Source organism: Rhinolophus ferrumequinum, chromosome 13 (assembly GCF_004115265.2).
Source record: "Rhinolophus ferrumequinum isolate MPI-CBG mRhiFer1 chromosome 13, mRhiFer1_v1.p, whole genome shotgun sequence".
NCBI lineage: Eukaryota > Metazoa > Chordata > Mammalia > Chiroptera > Rhinolophidae > Rhinolophus > Rhinolophus ferrumequinum.
Genome location: NC_046296.1, coordinates 22,067,997 through 22,094,712, shown reverse-complemented (window position 1 = coordinate 22,094,712; position 26,716 = coordinate 22,067,997). Strand labels below are relative to the sequence as shown.

Sequence of the window (26,716 nt, the reverse complement as noted above, 5' to 3'; positions counted from 1 at the left end):
GCATAGACATTCAGGATGGAAAACATGAGCATACGTATAAACGAATATTGACTACGTAAAGCAGTAATAATTGTTGTTTTGTGTAAAATATATGTGAAATTAAAATATATGAAAATAACAGAACTGTTTGGGGATTAAAGCAAGTAAAATTTGATCACATTATATAAGTGGAATCATACAGTATTTGTCATTTTGTGATGGCTTATTTCACCTAGTATAATGTCCTTAAGGTTCGTCCATGTTGTAGCATGTGTCAGAATTTCTTTCCTTTTTTAAGACTGAATAATATTCCATTGTATGTATATTATACAACGTTTTATTTATCCATTCATCTGTCAATGGACAGTTGGGTTTCTTCCATCTCTTCGCTGTTGTGAATGATGCTGCTATGAACATGGTTGTGTACCTAACTCTGAGATCTTGCTTTCAGTTCTTTTGGATATACGCAGAAGTTGAATCGCTGGGTAATATAATAATTCTATTTTTAATTTTTTGAGGAACCACTCTTTTCCATAGAGACTGTACCATTTTACATTCCCTCCAACATGCACAAAGGTTCCATTTGCTCCACATCCTCACCAACACTTGTTAGTTTCTGCTTTTTTTTTTGTTTTGTTTTTTTTAGTGGTAGCCATCCTAATGGTGTGAAGTATGATATACTATTATGTTTTTTATTTGCATTTTCCTAATAATTAGTTATGTTGAGCTTCTTTCATAGGATTGTTGGCCATTTGTATATTTTCTTTGGAGAACTTTCTTTTAAAGTCCTATTCCCATTCTAGGATTGGTTATTTATTTTTTGGTCATTGAATTGGAGGAGTTCTGAATATTAACTCCTTATTAAATGATTTTCAAATATGTTCTCCCATTCTGTAGATTGCCTTTTCACTCTGTTAATTGTGTCCTAGATACACAGATATTTTTTATTTCTTTTTTAAAAATAATTTTTTTAAAGAATTATTACCTTTTAATTCATAGGACATTTGGGCTACTTATTTAAATATGAGGACATTTAAACAGAATTTAAGAATGGAATTGAAAAGACCTTCATTTCTTTAATCTTCACAAATTTTATTAATTTTTTGGGGTGACATTGGTTAATACGATTATAGAGGTTCCAAGTGTACAATTCTATAATACATCACCTGTATATTGCATTGTGTGTTCACACCCCAAAGCCAAGTCTGTCACCATATATCTGATCCCCTTTACCTTATTCTACATCCCTTCCATCTCCCTCTGGTAACCACCATGCTGTTGTCTGTGTCTATGAGTTTTTGCTTTTTATTTGTCTTGTTTGTTCATTTGTTGCTTTCAGTTTTATATTCTACATGTGAGTGAAATCATAAGGTTCTTGACTTTTTCTGTCTGATTGATTTCACTTAGCATGATATTCTCAAGATCCATCCATGCTGTCACAAATGGCCGTATTTCATCTTTTCTTATGACTGAGTAATATTCTATTGTATATATGTACCACATCTTCTTTATCCAATTGTCTGTTTCCAGGTCTTGGCTACCATTTAATTCTGATGTAGTCCAATTTATCTAGTTTTACTTTTGCTACCTTTGCATTTGGCAAGAAATCTTTGCCAAATGCAATGTCATAAAGATCCTCCCCCACACAGACACCATTTATTTCTAAGAGTTTTATATTTGAGGTCGTATATTTAGGTTTTCATCCATTTTGAGTTAATTTTTTATATAGTAAAAGAGAAGGCTCCAACTTCATTCTTATGCATGTGAACGTCTAATTTTCTCAACCATCTTTGTTGAAAAAACTGTCCTTGCTCCCATTGAATGGTCTTGGCATCATTGTTGAAAATCATTTGACCATGTATGCGAGGGTTTATATCTGGGCTCTCTCCTCTCTTCCATGTCTTTATATGCCTGTCTTCATGCAATACCACACTGTTTTGATAACTGTAGTTTTATAAGTTTTGAAATAAGGGGAAGTGTGAGACCTCCAGCTTTGTTCTTCGTTTTCAAGATTGTTTGCCTATTTGGGTCCCTTGAGAGTCCATATGAATTTTAGGATGTATTTTTCTCTGTCTGCAAAAAATGCCATTGGGATTTTGATAGGAATTTCATCAAATCTATAGATTGCTTTGGGTAGTATTGACATCTTAACAATATTAAGTCTTTCATTCCATGAACATGGGATATCTTTCCATTTGTTTGTACCTTTTTTAATAGAAATTAAATACCAGTGTACATGTCTTTCACGTCCTTGATTAAGTTTATCCCTAAATATTTTATTTTTAAATGTTATTATAAATGGTGTTGTTTTTAAATTTTTCTTCTGGAATTGTTTATTATGAGAGTATAGAAACAGAACTGATTTTTGTGTTTTAATTTTGTGTACTGCAACTTTGCTGAGTTGGTGTATTACTTCTAACTATTTTTTGTGGAATCTTTAGCATTTTATGCATATGTAGAAAATGAATAGATATGTATACCGAAAGTAGAATGTTCATAGCAGTATTATTTATAAAAACCAATTAACTTGAATGCACCCAAAGGTCTATGAACAGTAGAATGGACAAATAAATTGTAGCAGCTTCATGCAGTGGAATGTTACACAGTAACGAAAATATAGTACTGCTACATGCAACAACATGGAGTAATCATACAAACATTAAAAGTCATTCTCAAAGCAGTATATATTATGTATTTCCAGGCAAAACTAATATGTTGTTTTATAAAGTTGCTTCTCAAAGTATGGTCCAGAGACCCCTGAGAAGTTCTGATCTCCACGAAGTTTTTAGAAAATCTATTAGGTCAAAACCATTTTCATATAATATTAAGACTTTGTGTGTGTGTGTGCCTATTCCACTCTCATCCTCTCACAAGTGTACAGCATAATTTCCCAGAGGCTACATGCTCCGTGTTATTGTTAAGGATTGAATGTAGAAACAGATATGAGAATCCACATGTCCTCCATTAAGCCAGACATTAAAGAAATTTCCAAAGTTTAAAACAGCATCATCACAATTTTTGGGGAGATAGAATTATTCAGGTTAAGATATGTGTTATTTATGATAATATGTAAAGGGTTTATTATTTTTGAATATTTAAAAGTTTTTCTCATTTTTTATTTCTAACCGGTTAAATAACCCACATAAATAAAAGCCCTCTGGAGTTTTAGTAATTGTTTTTTTAAGACCAAATGTTTGAGAAACATTATTTCCTATGACAGTATAGTGGTTACCTTTGGGTTTAGTGATTGGAAGTAGACCTGTGGAAGCTTCTAGAATGTTGGTAATGGACTGCTTTTTGTCTTAGCAAAAGGCACATAGGAGTGTTCATGTTATTCAAAGTCTTTAAAAGCTGTGTATGCATATGTATGTGTGTGTATACACATGCACACACACACACATATATAAAATACTAGTTGCAAATTAATCATTGACATTCATGACCTACCATATGTCATTAGAAATTTATTTTGTTACCATGGACGTTCTTTACTGACTATGTCATGAGCCTTATTTTTAACAATGTAGCACACTAGTTTACATTCTGGAATAATCAGATGTATTGCTTGGTTTCCTGCCGTATCTTATTAATTTTTTTTAGTATATCTAGAAATCTCTTAGATCCTATTAATTATTTTTTCTGACAGTATATTTATCACCCTCATAGGAAGAATCCTGTCCATTTTCAACACTTCAGTCACCCTGGTGATAGTGATTATGGAGGTTCACAAGACATGTGTCAAGATGAGGCTGATGACAGGCCTGAATGTCCTTATGGATCATCTTGTTATAGGTATATAAACCAGAAACATTTGATTGTGCTCCCTTTCTCTTTAATCTCTGTAATTTATTCATTTATGCATGCAGTTTCTCATCTCGTCTTTAATGCCTAGTTTTTAAACTTGTATAGCTAATAGGTTTTAATTTTGTTAATAGGTAGGATTCTAATTTTTTTTTAAATTCTAAATTGTTGAGGTTATTAACCTTATAAATGCCTGAAATTGTTCCCCATGTCTAACTTCCTAAAATGCAAATCATATAATTTAAAAGCTGTTGCTCCTACTCCATCATGCATTCTATCCAGACTCCTTACGGTGACAGATTTCAATTCAGGATGTTATCTCTGCCTCCTGCAACTCCTACCATTCCACCATTCTTGCCAACACATGAAACTGAACCCTAAAAGAAAATTAAGAGTGCTTCTCTCTGTTTCTGTAGCATCTTGTGCCCATTTATGCCATGGAGAGTAAAATTTGTCTCGAGATTGTGTTTGTTTCTTACACACCAAGAATTGGCAAAGGCCTCCAAAGAAGAAAAGAGCCCGTGATGTTCAACTCACCTAAGAAGGGCTTTTTCCTCCATGGAATTTTAGATAATCTAAAATTTTCATGCTCCTATAATTCTCTCATAGAAATATTTTTTATAATTTTTCAGGTTTTTTTCTAGTTATTAAAATGGGTATTGGTCTGCCATGATGTCCTACATTTTTCTTAGAAGCAAAATCCAAATATGCCTAATCTTGAGAAGAATAAAAACAAAATATAAAGCCTCGCTAAGAATAATGTTGTCAAAAATTGCTGCCTTCATTTCATCAGTCTCTTTAAACGAGAACAGAGTAGGGAGTCATCAAGAGAAATTACTCCAGGGTAGGTGACTCACATGTAGTAATAGAAACTTTCATATCTATATCTGAATATATTTGTATATACCTATAGTGCATTTTTCTTTTTTATCTCTTGAGCTGCTTGGTGTTCTGGTTCTACTTAAAGATAAAATATTAAGATTTTTTTCATTGTTAATTTTAATTATAGTTCAGAGAGATTCTTGGAGAATGTTAGATATGATTGCTTACTCTTACTACTGTTTTACAAATAAGGGAATGGAAACTAAGAAAGGTTAACTGAGTTTCCTAGGACTCCAAAGCTGGCGAGATCAAAACCAAATCTTCTCCTAACTCTAGCCCAGCATTTCTCTGTGGCATTGCCCTACTCCACCACTGTTATTTATGGCTTTCAAAAGTATTGATAGTGGTTGTCTTTTTAGCCAAATGGCAAAATAATATTTTGGAGTTTAAAAAAATTCTACATAATGTACTTTGATTGAAGGACTTGTGAATTTTTCAGATCAACAAGGTAATAGAAGCTCCAGTTGCAGAAGCATGCTGTATATTTATATGCCCTTTCTTGTCACATTATCATTATTAGTTAGGCAAAAAACATGATGCAGTAGATTTTTGGGGTATCATTGCCAAAAACTGATGTTATATTATGATCAACTCACTTTTAGCAATCTTGATTTGTAAGGACATATTTTTAGTTATGTATTGTTTCGTGCTATTAAAGATAATTAAAGAAGACAATTTAAGTGATACAAACTTTATTTAACACTTCATTGAGAGGTCAGCCGGTAAAGGAACACACGTGGTCAGGCAAGTTAAGAAAGTTTTTATTGTAAGAGAGAAAAGTATATCGGACCGAGCCAAGATCGCTACAGTCTGGGCTGCATGCCTATAGGAGACTTGCAGCCCCGAAGGAGGGGGTGAGGAGGGCTTTATAGAGGCAGTGCTGGCAGGGTAGCAGTGTTTGCACAGAAAATGCTGACTGCCTGTAAGCCAGTAGCTGTTTTGTGGCGTTTTCTGTTATCGCAAGTTCGTCTCTGTCTGCAGGTGCAGGCCACCTGTTGTTTTCTTGCCGACATGGCTCTGTCTGTAAGTCAAGGTCTCTGAGACCTAACATTCAGAGATCTAACATTAAGTCAAGGTCTCTAACATTCAGAGACCTAATATTCGTAAAGCAGACAGTCCCCATTCAGAGAAGTGCAAAATGAGACAGAAGACAGGAAGCTTTTATACGATAAGGAATAAAAAACAGGGAAGAAAAAAATAGAAGACATCTGGCTAGCAGTGGCCATATAGTCAACCTTGTTTGGAGTGAGAAGGAACAAGGAAGTAAGTAGAGCCCAGAGTACACTTGACATCTGAGGATTGGCTGACTGGATACACTGTGTTTCGGGTCAAGCAGCAGATTTACAGGGTTGTGAAAGTTATTTTTGTGGTTGCTGACGTGGCACCCCAGACAAGAGAGGCTCCATTTTGGGCCTACATATGTATTTCAACATTGCTAGAATATTGAGCCTATTGTATCAGAATGATAAAGTGCTCTAATTTAGTTTGCTTAAAAGAAAGTTTTTACGTAAGTTCATGCCAGATTTTTTCCCTATAGCCACTGAAGAAAAATTTTGAAGTCTCACAGATCATAAAATAACTCACAAAAATCAGCCAGAAATTGTTATATTCAGAAAAATAAAAATAAATGTATATATATTCCAGAAGTAGGGTTGTGATACGCCTGTTTTCCATGGTGCTTGACACATTTAGAAGGGAGATGAAATTTATGAGCTAAAACATCTTGGTTTGCTTTTTATCCTCAAAATTGTGCCTTCACAAAACAGGGTAAGAATTATTTTCAATTAAAAAAATTATTCTCTCAGGTGAAATACTTTGTCCATTTTTAATTGTTTTACTACCCAGTCTTACCTTATAATCCTGTGAATGTGTGCAAATCACTTTCTCTTTTTGATGTGTCTAGGTAATCTCAAATGTTGTATAACACATTAAGTAATATTCGTCTTATACTATGTCATCTATCTAACTTTATATGTATTGTATTTCCAAGAATTGTCATCTATGGTCAAAATTGTATTACTATAGAGCAACTATGAAAACACAAACTGTACATATATGGGTATATTTCATTTTCAGCCATTCCATCCTATGAATAAAACAGAGTAAAACATGAGTAATAAAGAAAAAACAGATATGAATTACATATTAAATACATGCTATAGTAAAATTAAAGATTTCCATAGCCCATATAATATAGGAGGTTGATGTTTAGAAAAGGACATTTAGTTGTTAAATTTCATTTTTTTCTAGGCTGCAGGCATTATTAACATTTTCTCTGACATTATACATTTTCAAATCTAACAAAATTAAATCAACTTGAAAAAATGATAAACGAACTAGTTGATGTTGTTGTTTTAAGTAGCTTGTCCATGTAACTAATTTATTCTCTGTGCCCTGTACACTGCAGTCTGTCAGAGGACCAGCTCAGTTTAATGCATTTGATTAGCTTAAGGTACTTGTCTGAACTAGAACATTAGATACTTAATGTCCAGTATAATCTACTGATGGCTGTGCCTGCCTCTGACTCATTTGCTTCCTGTGGTGCGTAATAGGATTTTATGCGGTTCATTATTTCTGTTCTTGCTTTTTAAATTAAGCACTAAACTTAGAATACATATACACTACAATGAATGGAATCTGTTTTCCACCAGTTTAGTGTAAAAATGTAAAGTCAAATTCACATACATTGCCTTGGATTTACAAAACCTTAGGCAGGCATGTATTATGCTAATGAAAATGTTAGTGCCTTTATGTTTTTCAGAAGCCAGTGCTCTAGTTTTATTTTTTAATTGTAAGACCTTTTAAGAGGGATGAGTTAAGGAAGTATGTCAGTCATCAACTATAAGTGCTTTCATCGTAATGTATCTGCAGCGTGATCTGTATAGTGTGAAAGAGCAGTGTTTTGCCACAAGCGTAATTCATTTTTTTTAAATGTGTATTTACTAGTAAGTAAATTCATTATCTTTTGTTATTTGCTGATTCAGATTTATAGCTATGATCTAAAAGTTTTTGCTGTTTTCACTTTTATTTTATTTTTGTAAAGCATTCCAAGTTATTGCAATATTATTAGTTGATAATATATGCAGGTGTACCCTTAAAACTACAAGATCCTGATTTTTAGAAGCCACTTAACAAAAAAATAGAAACATATATTTAGTCCAAATCCGTATTATATTATTTGAGGCAAAATAAATAGGTTTTAATGGGGAAACTCTAGTTGCCTGGTAGTTGAGATTCCCAGGTCAAGTTATATGAGGCTATCAATCATTTTATTTGTAATTAAGAATAATCAAAATTGATAATATCTTAATGCATTTTATAGGATCTGGATATAGAAGAAGTAAACGATCATCATTTGCCATGCTTACAGTTCTTTAATCATGTGTAAGGATATGGCCTTAAAAGAAAGTATTAGGTTTGTGCAAAAGGAATTGCGGTTTAAAAGATTAAAAATAATCGCAAAAACTGCATATGTTGATCATTTACTACATAGTTTTACATAAGAGTTGGCTATAATTTTATTTATTTATTTATCAATTACAGTTAACATTCAATATTAATATATATTAGTTTCAGGTGTACAGCTTAGTAGTTAGACATTTATATAATTTACAAATTGATCCCCCCAATTAGTCTAGTACCCACCTGGCACTATACATAGTTATTACGATATTATTGACTATATTCCCTATGTTGTACTTTACATCCCCTTGTATATTTTGTAATTACCAATTTGTACTTCTTAATTCCTTTACCTTTTTCATTCATTGGCTATAAAGTTTTTAAAACTTCATTTAGAAATAATAACAACATCAGTTATATTCATGGAGCCTTGACACTGTACTAGGATGCCTTCTGTGGTTTTTTTTCTCCTTTATTTGATGCGTATGCCTTCATTTTAATTATAAATTTGTTTTCTTTGTTATATTTAGTGTTAATTGCACACACATAAGAATTTTCACATTTCTTTTGGCATAGATAGTAAATAATAATGATTTTTCAATGAACAAATTGTCTACTTTTTATTATTTTATGCTGGTTTACTCATTATTTAATAAAGACCATATTTGTTAATTTTTCATTTCTCCTAAATTTTGAGACTTAGATATTTTATAACATAGGACTCATGTTTTTCTTTAGGTTTTAAAATAAGCGTTGAATTTCAAAAATGCAAGGTAAATTATTTTGGAATGAAAACAAAGCTATAGTATGATCACCTATTCACTGAGTAAATGCTGAATATTTAACATGCTAGTCACTATTTTAGAAGCTAGCGTAAAACAGTATTTCAGGCTCATTTAGTATTTCGAGTGTTAAGTTTCAGTATTAAGTTACCAAATCTTTGGAAGTAAAAATAGAAATTATTATTCTGTTCTTGCTGTTGCTTACTTAATTTTTAGTTGGCTCTTTATGATGGAGAGATAGTGAGACTTAAGTTCTAGTTCTAGTTATGCTAATTCTGTGGCATTATTTTGAATGTCATTTGATTTTCCTGAGCTTTATAGTTCCTCACGAAAACATGGAAAACAATCATTTGTGTTCAGGGGGCTCCACTCAGTGGAGAAATCCAGAGCAGAGTGTAATCTATTCATACTTATAAAGTCAGATGAGTTACATTCCTGGCTACTCTTCCTTAGCTTTCTATTCTGCCTCCTTTTCTTTTTCCCTACATGTAATACTGCAGAGGGGCAGGGCTCAGTTCTCTGACCTCTTCCCTTCTCTATTCTTATTCCCTAGTTGAGCTAATTCAATTTAGTGGCTCCAGACTCACATGTTCAAGTGCCTCCACTTGGTTGTAAAATAGGTAGTTCAAAATTAATCACATCTGAAACAAAACCCCAGTTTTTTATCGGGAAAACAACTCTTTCCCAAGTGTTCTCTGCCTTTGTCAATGACTTCACTTTACACATAGTGTTTAGGCACCAAACCCCAAAGCACTCTCGATTCTTCCTTCTTTTTTCTTCACATCACTCATTCAGTTCTTGCCATTTCAACCTTTAAAATATGTTAGGAACCTAACCACTTCTTACTTCCTCTACCTCTATCGTCTTAGTTATAACCACTATCATTTCTTTCCTGGAGCACTGCAGTGGCTTCTTAAATGATATCCCGTCTTTTTCTGTTGCTCTTCTGTAGTTTATTTTCCACACAGCAAACAGAGTAATTCTCTAAAACAAGTCATATAATGTTGTTTTCTGTAGCTTCCCACAAAACTCTTTACCATGTCTTATAAGTTCTTCTCTGACTTGATTTCCTACTATATTCCTTCTCACTCATTCCCCTCGAGCTATACAAATCTTGCTGTGTTTTTTCAAATGCCCTAGCTTGTGTCTCCTCAACCTTAGCAAATTTAAAGACATTTTTTTATTTCCTCAAGTGTTCTTCCTTCAAATATGTATTGTTATTCATATATCTCTATCATTAAAATCAGAAATGTTTTGGAAAATGTATGTTTTAAAATATAACAGCTCACAAAAGCCTGGTGTGGTTATGGATGTATAACTCTATGTCTAGAACCCAAAGATTACTATTAATAATTAACAACCATGCAAAAACAGCCCAAAACCCAGAAAGGATTTTGAAGCCTGCTGAGTTACAGAAAATGCCATTTGTGAGTTGTGCCAAAGGTTGATGTAAATCTTTTATGAATTAACTCTGAGTAAGTATTTCCATTCATTATTAGGAAAAAGGCCTGGGTGGAATTTGGCATTGTCCTTGAAAATTATTTCAAATGTTCATATGCCCCCGAAGAACCATACAGTATTGCCACTTAGCCTTAACCCAGGATTATATGAAAAAGACATTTGCCTTGTTATGAAATAACTGATTTTTGAAAATGGTATATGCATAGGCAAATGTTAGAAAATATTCTATAAATGTGTAAAGTATGATAGGGGAAATATTCAACCATAATAATTGTATGTATTATTGAAGGCAAAAATTCAGCTATTTAGTATTAATTGGCAATTACTTTTACTGGCACAGTTTACAGACATTGTTGGCTATCTTGAAGTAAAATTGATTTCTGTTTCTATAAAAATAGCTGACACTTGTAAAATGCGTAATAGCCCACAAATATTTATATACATTACTTCACTCAACCCTTGGAACAACCCTGGGTGAAGTAGGATCTTACTGATGAGGAAACGGAGACTTGGTTCACAGGACTTGCCCGGAATCATTTAAGCAGTAAACGATATAGTTTGAATTCAGACGTAGCTCTTCTGATCCCCAAACCAGAGCCCCTTCCACAGCATAATGCTGGTCATCTGCAGTTTGAAAAGCCAGATGAGAACAGGTCCAAGACACAGTTGCATCCGTCTCTTTCGCATTTGTGAAGGGCTCTGTGTTCCTTTTTGACCTGAGTGATTGCTTGCCTAGAGAGCTAAGTGTCTTACGATGCTGGGCAGACAGTATCTCAGGAACCTGACTGCAGTGTAGTCTGCTTAAATATGATCGTCAGATTTTCATTGTTTCCTGGGGAAGTAATATGAATTGTTAATGGCAGGAAATTCTAACTTATTTTAGTCTTAGGTTTGTGTAAAAAAGATTCAGTGAGTAATTTGATTATTAACCTTCTAGGTGTGAATAAAAAGCAATCTCAGCACGTGACATTCTTTTTAACCTAATAAGAATAGGCAAAAAAAATAAGTATTAACATTAACTCAAGAAAACTCATTATCAGTCTGGAAATTAGGAAAAAACTGTTTTCTGTATTCCAACCAATGAGAATTTTAAACTTTGGTTTGTATTGCAAAGGATTCTTTCCAAGTTCTTTTTAACAATCGTTTTCTTAAGAAATAATAGGTAGCAAAAACAAATATCTTTTTTGTATTAAATAGAAAAAATGTAAAATATTTAATCATTTGGAAACTCACGTAAAAGCTTAATTTAGAAAAGTTTTTTGAAGGAAAAATTACAAAATAGATAAATTTATGAAAAATATAGTTGAATGTCACCTTGTGAAATGTACTCTTAAAGGTGATAGAAAAGATATTAACAAGTGTAAGAAAAACCCTATGCCCTCCAGCAGCTCATTTAACAGGTGATAAAGAACACACACACACACCTGTATTGAAAATTTAGGTGACAATACAAGAAATTATGGGGTAAGTACTGAGTACCGAATGTAGATATGGAAAATAGGTTCTAGAGATACTTCCCCAGGATTATCAGAGTTGCCTTCCTGAAGGAGCATAATATTCTTAGCATGAAGGCTGTGAGCAAGTGCCTATCAATGGGAAAGAACCAAACACTACTCCCGGAGAGCAGAAATGAAGGCTTGGGCTAAAGATCAAGGTTGGGACTACGATTATGGTGGACCTGGAAGGAGAGGATAATTTAAGAAATTAACATTCAGAATACTTTTTTTTTTTTCACATTTAAATTGCTGTGTAAGCAAAACATGTCTACAGTTTGTTTTTGAGTGCATGCTTTTGCATGGGATACATTATCTTTTCTGTTTCAGCTCATTTTCTTATTAAAAGTCCATTTATTATTCTGTGAGTTATATTTATCACCAACAACACAGAATAAAATATATTTGAAAATATCCCTAATAGGAAACTTCTGAATCTGTCACTTAGGTTATTTTTTTCTTTATTTTCAATGAAATATGAAAACTAGTTGATATTAATATTTTTATTTCAAAATGGAAGTTGGGTCTCTAAGTTAAATGTTGAAAAGCATCAATTCAACTAGTTTCTTCAGGTCTACATTGCAGTCTCACACCTGTCTTTTTATGAAAATGGCAGAGCCTCAAAGAAATAAATTTTCTCCCTCTAAGGCGGAGGAAAATGTACACATGGAGTGAAAACCTTTTCCTTTCCTCAGTATAAAATTTCATAATACATTTTTGTGCTCTTCCTTTACAGAATATACAAATGTAAAACTGTTGTCCTATTCCTTTGTTCTGAAATGATTTGCCTTTCCCTCAGTAGTATGTGGTTAGAGAGTGTGTTTCAAGATGAGAGAGAACAGGAAGACACACCTTCTGCAATTTAGGATTCAACCGGTTCATCCACAGCCACCAGCTTATTTTCTGATACCTCATCTTAACTTGGCCTTTTTAAAAAGTTACTCTCCCTTTCAGTCTCTCTGGCCTGACAATTGACCTGATGTCAGCAGTCTTTTACCTGTTATTGTGTACATAAACTGTACTTTTCTCTGTTAAGTGCCATTGTTCCATTTCTGTACTTGTTTTTAAAGCCTGGCATTTAGTTACTTTGAGAGTTTCTAAAGAGGCTTTTGAAGGAGATTACAGTATCAAACAATTTAAGACCATATTTAACTTTTCAATAATCCTGTTCTGTTAAGGGCAAAGCAGGAAAAGATAGGACTGCTTTGTACCTGAAGCAAACATATATTAAAAAGAAGGTGAAAAGCCTTTAAATCTCAAATGACTTTAGATATATAATAATAATAATTATGAGGCATCTGTGTAGAATGTTAACACTTGAAGAATCTCAGGGAAGGTATATGGCATTTCAGTGTACTTATCTTACCATTTCTCAGTAGGTTTGAATTGTTCTCAAAATAAAAAGTCAACAGTGTACTTTATCACAATTTAAAAAAAAAAAAAAGATTTTTAAAAAGTTCCCAAAACAATCTCAAATGACCAGCAGTCTTTTTCTACGTTACTGACGAAGAATGCCTCTGGTATTAATGTGCCTCGTTTTTCTGTTCCACCTCCCCTGATGTCCAGCATTCATTGTACTTTATAAAGACTGAATTAAACAGGCCACTGACCTGCACCCGCAGATTCATTAAGGAAATGCTGTCCCATAAATCATCACTGCAACTTTGTTCATTTGCACCTCTCTTCATCACGTTTAAGTTGTCCAGTTTGTTTCTCTCAACTTCGAAGTTTCTTTTCCATCAAAATGTCAAACTTGGGTTGATTACCCCAAACACATAATCTTTTGTAGAATCTGTTTTCCACTTTTCAAAACTGTTGACTTATGACCCTAATTAACTGTGTAGTTACACTCTTGTACTGTGTTTAATGCTCATATTGTAGAAAAAGTTCCCAATAAAGAAGAGGTACTGGCAATAAGAATTGTCACTGATACCTGACACAGGGCCTGGCATGTAAGAAGTTCCCCGTGACTATTTCTGGAACAACTGATGAATGAATCAATGGCTAACATTAGTTACTTATCACCTTCCATGCCTTCAGACTAAGAACTTACTGTGTGTTCCTCATGCGTCCTCACAACAGCTTTGCATGAATTGTACACCTCAGTACCTATGTATTGTCGGTGTACCCCAGCTCTGCTTTGTCAGTCCCCTAATAGAGAGGACCGTGATCAACCAGTTGCTGCTCTGGATGTTTGCTGCCTACGCAGCTTTGCATTATCCAGAGAACGTCTTGTATATATGGTGTACCCGAATATTTGTGTAACTATTATAATAAAATAATAGAAGGAATCATACGTACATAAAATCAAAAGATATTCAATTGGTAGTTTCTGTTTGACTTTGTAATTTGTTGTATAAATTTCTCAACGCAAACTGACTTTCCTATTTTTCCATAATAATTGGTGTTCTTTGAAGAGGCATGATGCTTTTATCTTTAGATTCAAGAAGAGACTTAAAGTATCAGTTTAAACATTACACACAACACGCAACACATACATATTTGATATTTTGTGTTACATATTATATATACTATTTTACATTGTAATTTCATGTATGTAATACATAACATTGACATTTTAGAAAAAATATATTTCAGTTTAGAATACATCTATTTTATTTGTCTTATACTCTTTTTCACTAGAGATAATTCATGAGGGAAGAATTTTGTCTGGTTCACTACTCTATCTTTTCATCTAGAAATATGCCTGGCATGGAGTAGACAATTGGTAAATGTTGAAATTATAAAGCAAATTCTTCGTACAGCATGGTTACTATAGGTAGCAAACAAATAAAATCAAATTTTTCTAATAAGAGCCTAATTTTATGTGTACATTAATGAATTTTCTAGTTTAATTAAAAAGTCATTAATTTTTTAGTGATTAGAAAACTAGATTTGTTCTTTTTTTTTTTTTAGGAAGAATCCTCAGCATAAGATAGAATATAAACATAGTACACTTCCAGGTAAGTAATTTTACTTTAGAAAACTTAAAATGAAACTTTCAAATGAATCTCCTGTTAAACCTTGATACAGTTTGCAGTTACTGTGAATTTTTTTTTAATCTCTTTTGTGAATTTGTTGAATTCTGATGTTAATGATTTTTCTTAGATTAAAAAAATGTAAAATTTTGTATAGCAAATGTTTTCTACAATCATTGTTTAACAATATATATTTGTTCTTGTATCTGTTGCAGTTCTTTTCTTTGTAGGTACCTGAAAACAAAATTTCAAATTGGTCTAAATGGTAAAAAGAATTTATTGATTTCTATAACTAAAAAGTCCAGAAGTACAGCTGGATTTAGACAAGGTTTATGCTTTGGCCCATTACTATTGTCAATAATGTCACCAGTGATCCAGTTTTCTTCCATCACTCTTTCTGTAGCGGGGCCATTATTAGCCTGAGACTGGCTTCTCTCCCCACCAAGGGACTGTGTGCATCCTTATTCAGCTGGCACGATAAGCACCCATGTTTACATCGAAGGAGAGAGAGAATGAAAAACTTTGACTCTCACTATTCCTAGGAAAAATCATGAAATTCACTTTTTTTACTGGCTTAGATCACATTCTTTCTCTTGAGCCAATCACTATGGCCACTGGTTAGTTTGTACCAGCACTGGAACCAGTGTAGAGTCACCTCCTTCAGAACCACGAGGATTCCCAATAGAAACTGAAGTTTTAGGGGAAGGAGAAGGAGGCGATATAGACACCAGAGATGCAACTATCAAATGTCCATTGGTTCTATTTACATTTATCTGTTTTACTTTCTGTTTCTCTTGTTACAAACTCTAATGTTTTCCCATCTTAACAAATTCTGGCTGCTTTGTAGCGCAGAGGCCAATTCAACACACAATATTCTGCCCACAGAGTAAGAGGATAAAATGCACACTACCCTGGCTGTGCCCACATACATTTGCATGTGTATAAACACAACCAACTTGGTGTATAAAGATAACCAAGTGATAAAAATAATTAATTTCACCACTGGGAATTCTGTGTCATAGTTCTGATTGAAATACACTTTAGTGCTTTAGAACTCCAGGCACTAATGTACTCATTTGTGTGAGCTAATATGGTATGGAAATTATGTTACGTGCTATACTTTCTTTACTGGGACTGTATCTAAAAATGTAGCATTAGACACAGTGCTTAAATTAACTTCCTTTCCAGCAATAATGTAATAATATTGATTAAAACTATATTTTATTGACAAAGGTTAGCATTGTTCCATGAAAGAGCATTTGACACATTGTATATATCTTTACAGATTGGGAGCCATTTTCCTAAACACTATTAATATGCATCATATGGTATAGTTAAAAATAATCTGAATTTTCTTTGAGACTTTGAAAAGTCTCTTTGAATTATCATTGAAGTATCTTCTGAATGAGAACATATTTTTAGAACAATTGGCTTTTTTACTTTATTGGAAAGACAGCTTTTAAAAAAGTATAGCTATTTTTAAGTAACAGTTTGGCTTTATATTTTTAATGTACTTTCAAGGGTTGTTGTGTGGCAATATAATCAGAACATCTCTTTCTATTCTAAAACCTATAAATTAAGGTATATGGAGCATTTAAAATATTAAGTGTTGAAGTCTCATTGTTTTCAATTTAGCAATATCTGACACACAATTCTAACATCCTTGTTTTTCTTATTTCCCAAATCCTTAGTTTAACATTACCCAAGCTCTTGATCTCACTTATGTAATGGTTTATTTACTCACACACACACTCATTATTTATTTATTATATGTCTAACATGTGAGCAGAGTTGCAGAGAGACATGAAAACCAGCTCTGGCTCTCCAAGGTTTGGTGAGATGCTCTCAAACCCTGGAGGAAAGAGAAGGAGTACCTTATTCTGGGGGTTAGCAGGGTAGGCTCGATATGGGAATTTTAAGTTAAATTGGTCTTTACAGTGGTAGGATTTCAATCATCTTTGTTTCTTAGCTTGTGGTGGGTGGGCATAGGGCATCCAGACCAGGTGAATAATGGATCAATCAAGGACATCAAGGTAGAAAATAGTAGGTTGGGTTTGGAGTTAGCAAGTGGATGGGTTTAACTGACATGGAGTCTCTGTAGTGACTTTGGATGATATTAAAAGATGTATTGAGGCCGGATTATAGGAGCTCTGGCAAGCTAGACCGAAGGTGTGGATGCATGGGCCAATAATGGTGAGCTAGTATTTTATCAAAATGAAGCTGGTGATGATGAGCAGTCTGAATTAGAGTGGGGGAACCTTGTAGAGATTAGTTATGTAGTTGAATAAAGGGCCAGAGAGCTAGGCCACCATGAGAGTGGAAAGGTAGGATTGGATACAAGTGAATTTTGAAGCAAGGATCAATGATTTACCAACTGGTTATGATGAGGGGCTGGGAAGAGGTCCAGGAAGTAGGGATGACTCAGGGTTACAGGACAAATTATCAGGAGACTGGGGATGACATTTACACATAATAGAGATCAGAGGAAGGACTACGTAGGGTTTTTTGGTTTTTTTAATTTAAATGTTGAATTTGAGGTGGGGTATCATAACTACATGAGACAATACAATTTAATATAGTACTATATACCATATACCAAATACTGTAGTCTTTTGTAGTATAAAGTAGCTGCATTAAACTCTTCCTCTTTAATTTCTAATTTGTAACATTCCTAAAACATGTTAGTCTAGAAGGTTCTTCTACATATGTAACAATTTATGTAGTGTGTTGTGCTTTTGTAGGTTTCACTGCTGTCATCTGTTAAGCTTTTTGTATACCTAATTAGTTTAAAAATTCCCTAACTTTCTGCACTTTTTCTGAGTGCTGTGGTTTTGGCACAAGATTTTGAACACAAGAGTAATGAGAGCCAGGATAATTTTATTTTACACTTTCTTAGTTGTACCTTACCTGTTGACAGCATTTAAAAGAAATTATCACCAGCATTTTATCACCTGATTGTTGGAGTCATTCTTTCTAGCTTTTATTCTCAATGATCAGTACCATTCATGACTGGAAATTTAGGATGTTATACTGATAGCTATTTTAATATTTCTCTAGTTTTGGAATTGTATGCACACGTGTGTGTGTGTGTGTGTGTGTGTGTGTGTGTGTGTGTGTGTGTATTTTTTTTCCTACAGAAGTAGAAACCAAAAGGTCTAGAAACCAAGCTATTAAGGAAGGTTAGTGGAACATAAATGAAATTCAATAAACTGCTGCTTAGTGTGGGGAAAACTGAGAGATTTTAGAACATGAAACAGGCTAGTCAATGGTATTTCTAAAAAGAAACAAACTTCATGTATAATACAGTAGATCAGTATTACACAAACTGCTTTCCCAAAGCTAAAATATGAATATCCATTTAGTAGCTTGGTACATTAGAAAGATGAGTATTTAGTAGTAAAATGAAGCATTTAAAAAAATGTTTATTCTTGTAGTATGTAGTAAATTTTTATCTTTAGAGATATTGGGCTAAATTTCTTTCTTGCATAATGAAACTTAACACCCTAATTAGTCCTACCTAAGATTTACTAGAAAAGAAAGTAAAACCTGAGAAATTATTGATGTTAAGCTATAAATCTGCTGTGAGGCCACTGCCATCTTAGATCCTAACATCAGACAACTATTTGGAAAAACCAGCAATTTAGAAAGATCTTTTCTTCATGTAAAAATCAGCAGTTCTTTCCACATGCATGTGACACAGTGTACACATTAGTAGCTCTGCAGGCTTTGTTCCTGGAATATGAATTGTAAAGGAAGTGTTAGATACAAATTTCAGAATTGTCATTCCGATATTTCAAATTCCTTTGCATAAATAGAAAAGTCAGAAATTATCATATCCTAACACCAAATAGTTAATAACATGTTGTTTTAAACATGTTAAAGAGTTTGCTCTTTTTTCTAAAGGTTATTTTTCATTATTGTGGTTGTCCATTGCTATCCATCAATTTAAAAAAATCACTCACAGCTTATTTCTCCTGTGCTGCTTTCAAGTAGTCAAGCTGTCAACATCTCCCCACATTTCATACTACTTCACCGATTTGCAGAGAAAATGAAAAGTCCTACTTTGGCCTTAAAAGTAGAACTTTGGAGTCAGAAAGGATCTGTGAGGTCATTTAATCATTCCATGATCCTTTGATTCATAGATAAAAAGAAAAATTCCATTAAGTGACTTGTTCACTGTCATGGGCTTATTTATGACACAGATCTTTGGACTTCTCCCCCTTGAATCTAACCTCTTCTTTTAAACCATACAGTTGTGTTTTTTAAGACTTTTTGTTGGGTGAGGGGGATGGACAACCACGTAAAAACAGCAATAACTAGCAGCAAGAAACATATAAGCATTCCAGGTGAAGAGAGAGAAAAAAAATGATTTCTTCCAAGCTCATCTTGATTTGGAAAAAGCAAGCTCACTTTTGATTTCTCTGACACACTCTACAATTATATTTCAAACAAGCTAGTGGTAATATAAGAAAATGCTACATATAGGCTCTTATTTTTTTTTTAATGGCATACTATTTAATTCTATGGAAATCTATTGGAAGCCATAACTACAAAAAATAAAACTACAAAAATTATTATTATTATTATTATTATTATTATTATTATTTTAAACTTTTATTTATTTAAGTGTGTTTTTCCAGGACTCATCAGTTCCAAGTCAAGTAGTTATTTCAATCTAGTTGTGGAGGGCGCAGCTCACAGTGGCCCATGTGGGGATCGACCTGGCAACCTTGTTGTTAAGAGCACCGCGCTCTAACCAACTGAGCTAACCGGCCGCCCCTATTTTTTGTTTTTGATTAAAAAAATTAAGCAGCCACATCAATGTCTCCTTTTATTATATTTGTGCTTTAATAAGCTTTTCACCAACCATGGCATTCTCTGTACAATACTGGGGTCTTGGCTTGGGATCTCCTGTGATATGACTCCCTATGACTGAGTTGCCTGGCACTCTAACCAACAAGCTTCCTTGTATGAGAAGCTTCCTGTGAAATTTTTGTATAGCAAACAGTATTATTATAGCAAGGTTTATGTGAACTTTACTAGTTTCATCACTTTGAATCCAGATATTCAGATACCATGCAGTGTGCTTCAGCTTTCTCAGAGAATACATACGTGGGTTTTTTTTTTTTTTTTGCTTTTTGTTCTTAGTATCCCCTTTGCATAAAAAAATATTGATTGTTATGGTAAAGATAGGCATTTTATTCCTACATTAGGTGCTAGTCATATTTATTTCAGAACCCTCCTTCCAGAGATTGCCCCGTGATTCAGGAAATCATATAATAATTTAATTTAGATCAACAAGTGCACTGATTCAGAGCATTTCCAAGTAAGGAAAGTTTCATTATCTCTATGGCCCAGTTACACTGAAAGGCAGAAACTGTTATTTGTCTGAAAACACCTTCAGCAATTAAAAAAAAAAGGAACCACCTAGATGGCATTTGTATTGTGGAATACTTAAAATCACTAAATTGAATTTGTTGCAAGAGGGCCCATTAATTAATTGATTCCACAAAGGTAATCATACATCAGCATTTAAAACACTGTTAAGAAATGTCAATGTTGTACCACTAACAAAGGCCATAGAGCTGAATTGTAGAGCTGACTTTGACCTTGTCATGACTTTGACTCTTCAAGTGTTTTTACTTAAAACACAGTTAAATTACCTGTTCATGTGAAATAAAGTGGATGGAATTAGACTATAAGCTATATCAAGTTTTACTATGGATGGTTTTGTTAGATCCTGAACCTCCTGTTAAAATGTGTAAATGTAAACATCAAATGTAAATGATGATTTGATAGATATAAACAATTTTTTTGGGAAAGCAATGGTATTCTTCTGACTAACACAGCCTTTTTGTTTCAACAAAGCAAAGCCTGTCCAGTAAGTTGCTATAAAGATTTCCAGGGTTCACTGAGGCTTCAAGCCCCTTCAATTTAGCAAGATTTAAATAAAAGTTTTTCATGTAATTCATTATATTGACAGACTAGTGATTAAAAGTGTAGATTATAATAAGAAGAGTTTTTATAAAACTAAAGGTGTTCATCGGTTGATTTGCAAATGGTTCATTTGTTCATGTATTTATACATATTAAACTATATATTATACATAAAGTGTCTTCTACATCAAAAAGTGCCTTCTATATTTGGTGCTGTTGTAGGAGCTGAGGATACAACAGAGACAAAGCCCTATTCTTGCAGAATTTTACAAAGGTGGGCAGTGCACATGTAAACAATTATATGTCATGTAGTGATAATTGCTAAAAAGAAAAATAAAGCTGTGTAAGAGAACAGACGGCAAGGGTGTGTGTGTGTGTGTATGTGTGGTGGCAGTGGTGTGTCATTTCAGAAACACTAGTAAAAGAAAGACTGTGTAATAACTTGACATTAGAGCAGAGCCCTGAAGGAGAGAGCAAGCCAGGTGATTATCTGAGGGAAGAGTATGCCAGGTGATGGGAATAGTGACTTTAAAAGTCCTGGAGAGGATCATGTGTGGACTATTCAAGGAGCAGCAAAGAGAGGGTAAAATTGGAACAAAGAGAGTAAGAGCAGCAGATGAGAGCAGAAAAGCTAGCAGTGGGCCAATTGTGAAGGGTCTTGGAGGCCAAGTTCTCCAAGTAAGGACTTCAGTTCTTATTCAGAGTGATATGGAAAGCTATTGGAAGGTTTTCTGGCTACTTTGTGGAGAATAGGCAAGAGTGGAAACAGAGAAACTAGTTAAGAGCATATTAGAATGGGCCAGGAAGATGACGATGGTATTGGGACCAAGATATTGGAATGGATGTGGTGGATATATTTGGATGGTAGAGCCAATAGGATCTCTTGACATATTGGATACTGGGTTTTCACTGGGGGATGTTCAAGGATGACTCCAAGGTTTCTTGCCAAAACAACTAGTAGGTAGAAATGTTGGAGAAGTCATATACTCAAGACCGCTAAGAGAATGATTAGATTTTGGTGAAGCACCTCTAGAGTTGTGTTCTGGAAATGTTAGGTTTCAGATGCCTGTTAGTCATCCAAGTAGAGATAATACACAGGCAGTCAGATAAATGAGAGTCTGGAATTCAGGCAATGGTCAGGGCTTAAGGTTAAATTTGGGGATTTAGGGTATAAGACTGAATGGACTCACCTAAGAAATGTGTTAGAGAAGATGTCCCAGCCTGAAACCTGGGCGCTTCAAAATTTAGAGGTTGGGAAGCTGAAGATACCCAGCAAAGGAGACTGAGAAGGGACAGCCAATAAAGTAGGAGAAGAACCTGAAATTGTTTCAATTTTATATATATTTTTCTTGTAAATCTGATAATAATTTCTGAATCTGAAAGGGAATTCTTTGAGATGTCATTAGTCATATATGTGAGATACTTCCAAGAGCAAAATGGGCAAGAACAGAGATACTGATATTTTTTCCTCTTCATTCCCCTCCCCATCTGCAAATTACCCTCTAAATGTTTTTAAAATGTATTTCATCATAAAAGTTATATGAGGAATTAAGATTAGCTAGACATCATGCATAAAACATGCCCTCAAGATACTTGACAGAGATAAGAAATGTATACCAATAAATACAGTGCAAGATTTCTCTTGAGGAACTAATAGGCTTCTTGCACTAATGAGAATTATGCAAATTATTAGGTAGCCCCTTTTTAGCCTTGGCTACCAAGAAACTTGGGGACAAATTTGATGCTCAATTTATAACAATTATGTTAAAAATTGAGATTGACATATTTATATTTTGCTTTTTATGTTCTTAGTTTTTCTACTTTTATTTGTATTATTTTTTAAATTACCTCTTATTATTATAAGGTGTCTCAGATCCTCTCGGGAATGAGCAGTGATGTTAAGAAAAATATAAATATCTGGGCAATGGGAGTTAAGAGGACAGATAAATTACTTCCTTTGTCATCATCTTCATTTTTTTCCCATCAAATTCCTTGACTTTCATTTAAGTTATATCTATCTTTTACATGTGTACATTTTAGGAAGAAGTTAATTAAAGCATATACAAAAGTATGGACATTAATATTTTTAACCCATACATTTGCTCTTTATCACAGGGATTGTCCTCTGTGTTAGAGAAGATTTCAGATAGAATCTTCCTACTTGTTTCTTAAGTGTTCCACATAATCCCAGAGTCTCTCACTGCCTTATTTTAAACCAACTCTGTTCCTCACTGTGGAAAGAATATAAAACAGAGTGGGATGAGGGGAGAAATGGATTTGGAGACTGAAGAATTTTTGTATTATAATATTAATTGGAAATCTATAAATTCTAATGGCTGTTACCATAATAATCCTACTTTTATTGAAACATGAACTGTAGAATATAACAGATTTAAAAACTAAACTTTCCAAAGTATGGAAACTTGTATCATCTCATTTGATCACAATCTTAGAGTGTCAATTACATTGTACTAGGTTTGCTGTAATAACAAACAATCTTCCAATTTCAGTGCCTTACAACAGAAATGAGATGTATTTGTCCTTCACGTTACAGCTGCGTGTTGGCTGTGCTCCTGTCCCATGTGTTACTCTCATCTTGGAATCCAGGCTGAAGGATCAGCCCACATCTAGGACACATTGTTCTCACAGCAGAGGGGAAATAACAATAGCAGAACCACAGAAAGGCTCCGAAAGCTTCTCCTTGGAAGGGGCACACAGCACTTCCACACATTTTTTTTGCCCAAGACTGTTGGGCTGGGGAAATATAATCATCACAAGGAGAGGCAGTGAATAACTGGGACAAAAGTACATTCTGCCATCCCGGAAGGTAGCCTGAATATGATTATGATATTATGAAGGGACCATTATTATGAATCTCACAGGACATTTTAGTCTTAGGAGCCTCATGGTAGGAAATGTTAGAATAATAACTAGCAAATGGTCATTTTAGTCCCCTTTCTAGAAATTTATAGTGGTTAGCTATGTACCATATTTCACTGAAAATAAGACCTTACCTGACAATCAGCTCTAATGCGTCTTTTGGAGCAAAAATTAATATAAGACCCGGTCTTATAGTAAATTAAGACTGGGTACTATATTGTATTATATTATACCCGGCATTATATTATATTATGTTATATTATTCCCGGTCTTATATTTTATAAGACCTGGTCTTATATTATAGTAAATTAAGACTGAGTCTTGTATTAATTTTTGCTCCAAAAGACACATTAGAGCTGATTGTCCTCTAGGCCTCATTTTCGGAGAAACACGGTATTAAGTGAAATTAATTCTTCTTGATGGAGAAAGACTTTTTCTTTAAAGAAGTATTTTTATTTTATTTTATTGGGGAATATTGGGGAACAGTGTGTTTCTCCAGGGCCCATCAGCTCCAAGTGATCATCCTTCAATCTAGTTGTGGAGGGTGGGTGCGGCGCACTGACCCATGTGGGACTCGAACTGGCAACACTGTGGTTCAGAGCTCACACTCGAACCAACTGAGCCATCCAGCCACCCCGAGAAAGACATTATACAGTTTTACTCCCAGGGTGAGTGGCAATTGATGTACTGTGTACCAAACTTCTGTTTTTTAGTGAGAAGCATTTTAGATGAAGACAGTGATAATGGTGCAGAACCCAGTAAGTATGACATGAGTGACAGCTTTCTAGACGATGAAGAGGAAGAATATGAGCCAATAGATGAAGATTCTGACTGGGAGCCGAGCAAGGAGGACCAAGAGAAGGAAGATATGGAAGAGCTTTTGAAAGAAGCAAAAAAGTTTATGAAAAGAAAAAAGTAACTATTTTCTACAATAATATATGACTCACATGTACTTGTTCTTTATGGAAAAAAATTGTATTGGTTATAAAAAAGTAAAAAGCCATAGGTTGCACAAAACTTTGGTCTTTTTTTCCCCTTTTTTCCAAAGATTCTGTATTTATAGAATACTATGCAAGTATAACTAAGCAAACAACATCATGGATGAAAAAGCATGCCTCTTTTCATAGCTATTGAAATAGTTCTTAAGCAGAACCAGGATTTAAAAAAATGACAGCCATCATATAATAGCTGTTATTTTTCTACTACCCTCAATGCAAACTTGACAATTTCATTTACTACTTTTGTTCTTTGAAACTTGGGGAATTTAGTACCAAATGGATAATGAAAATAGATTCAATAAGACTATAGAAGAGAAATGCTCAACACACAGGGAATATTATTTTGTGACCTACATCTGTAATTTATGTCTGAGTTTAAAGGTGGAAAACCTTAGAGAATTTGACAGTTTCTTTTTCAAACATAAGTCCTGCCTGATTATATTAACTCTCAATGTGCTCTCTTTACATTAAGAATATAAAAATGATTTTTAACCATAATTTTTCTCAAATGACCTTAGTTCTTTTGTCCTCAGATGAAAATGGCAAGTTGTCTGCTAATGTTCAAGATTCTGGCCTTTTATTTCAAAAGAAACTCCTTATTCTTCAATTTTATGAAGTATATCTTTGTAGCTCTGTTCTTAAACTACTTTAGATCCTGTTATACTCTTGATTTAGGTGACTTAGAATTTTTGAAATATAGTTTAGAATCTTTAATAATAGTTGGGTGTATATACACAGTGCGGTGGGTATAGTATTAAAATAATAAATCACGAAACCAAAAGTGTCCGTTAAACACTAATATTTTCTATTATAAGAGAACCAAAAATTTTATATCTTAAAAGGGCAACACAGATTTATAATTGTTTCCTTAGTGTTTTTCAATATCTTTCCAAGTAATTGCATATTCAAATTTACTTAAACTGAGGCAGGATAAGAGAAATACTTCTCTAGACTATTGTTGCGTATTATTCTTACTTTGCCTCTGTTATTTGGGAACTCATTTTCCTCTTCTAATGTTCCTTTAGTCTCGGGGGCTTGATAAACCTGTGAAAAAAATCTTTGAACTTGCTCTCATCTTTGCACTGACTTAATCCATAAAGTGTTCCTTATGGACTTATACATATATGCCAAAGGAATTGGAAACACGTGCCACATAAAAAAACTTGTACACAGTGTCCATAGAAGCATTATTTATAACAGTCAAAAAGTAGAAACCCCTAAATGTCCCATCAACTGATAGAAGGATTTTAAAAAAATGTATATCTCTACGATGGAATATTTTTGGCCATAAACGAATACTGAAGGATTGAAACATGCTACAACGTGGGTAAACCTTGAAAACATTATGCTAAATAAAAGAAGCCAGACACAAAAAGCCACATATAAACTCATTTATATGACATATCTAAACTAGACAAATCCACAGAGCCAGAAAGTAGATTACAGGTTGCAGGGGGTAGAGTAGGAGGAGATAGGGAGGGACTGCTTATGGGTATAAGGTTTCTTTATGGAGTGATACAAATTTCCTAAAATTAATGGTAATAGTTGAACAACTCTGTAAATGTACTAAAAACCCACTGAATTGTACACTTTCAAAGGGTGAATTTTATGGTATATGAATTAAATATCTCAATAAAGCTATTTTAAAAATAGAATGTAAAAGGTGACAGTAGTCTTTTAGAAAGAAAAAAAGTATTTCATTTCAGAATATATTCTTGGCAGTAATGTGATAGCTCATGGTAGCTGTTTTTGTAAGGATACCTTGATGTGCCTTTCGTAATCATCCTATAGACAAGTTTGAGTATAACTAATGTTTAAACATATAACCTAATTAACTAAAGTGTAATGAAAATTTGCCCCTTGTAATTGGACTATATTTATTTTAATATTTTTTAATTTTTTAATTACAGTTGACATACAATATTATATTAGTTTCAGTGGTACAACATAGCGATTAGACGTTTATATAACTTACAAAGGGATCACCCTGATAAGTCTAGTACCCATCTGACACCACACATAGTTTTATAATATTATTGACTATATTCCCTATCCTATACTTTATATCCCTGTGACTATTTTGTAACTACCAATTTATACTTCTTAATCCCTTTCCCCTTTTCA

The 26,716-nt window shown here is 33.7% G+C and overlaps 1 protein-coding gene across 2 annotated transcripts in view; it reads left to right on the top strand.

Moving 5' to 3' along the window:
* The window catches only part of APLF (aprataxin and PNKP like factor), a 76,112-nt gene extending 50,005 nt beyond the window's left edge, over positions 1 to 26,107 (top strand). Inside the window, exons 7-9 of one of the 2 annotated variants that reach the window (XM_033125587.1) lie at positions 3,646 to 3,771; positions 14,717 to 14,763; positions 24,308 to 26,107. In XM_033125587.1, coding sequence (XP_032981478.1) covers positions 3,646 to 3,771; positions 14,717 to 14,763; positions 24,308 to 24,513 — 379 coding nt within the window. In that variant the 3' untranslated portion in view covers positions 24,514 to 26,107. The remainder of the gene's footprint in view (positions 1 to 3,645; positions 3,772 to 14,716; positions 14,764 to 24,307) is intronic. The other variant, XM_033125586.1, reaches the window with a different exon arrangement.
* Positions 26,108 to 26,716: the final 609 nt, after the last annotated feature.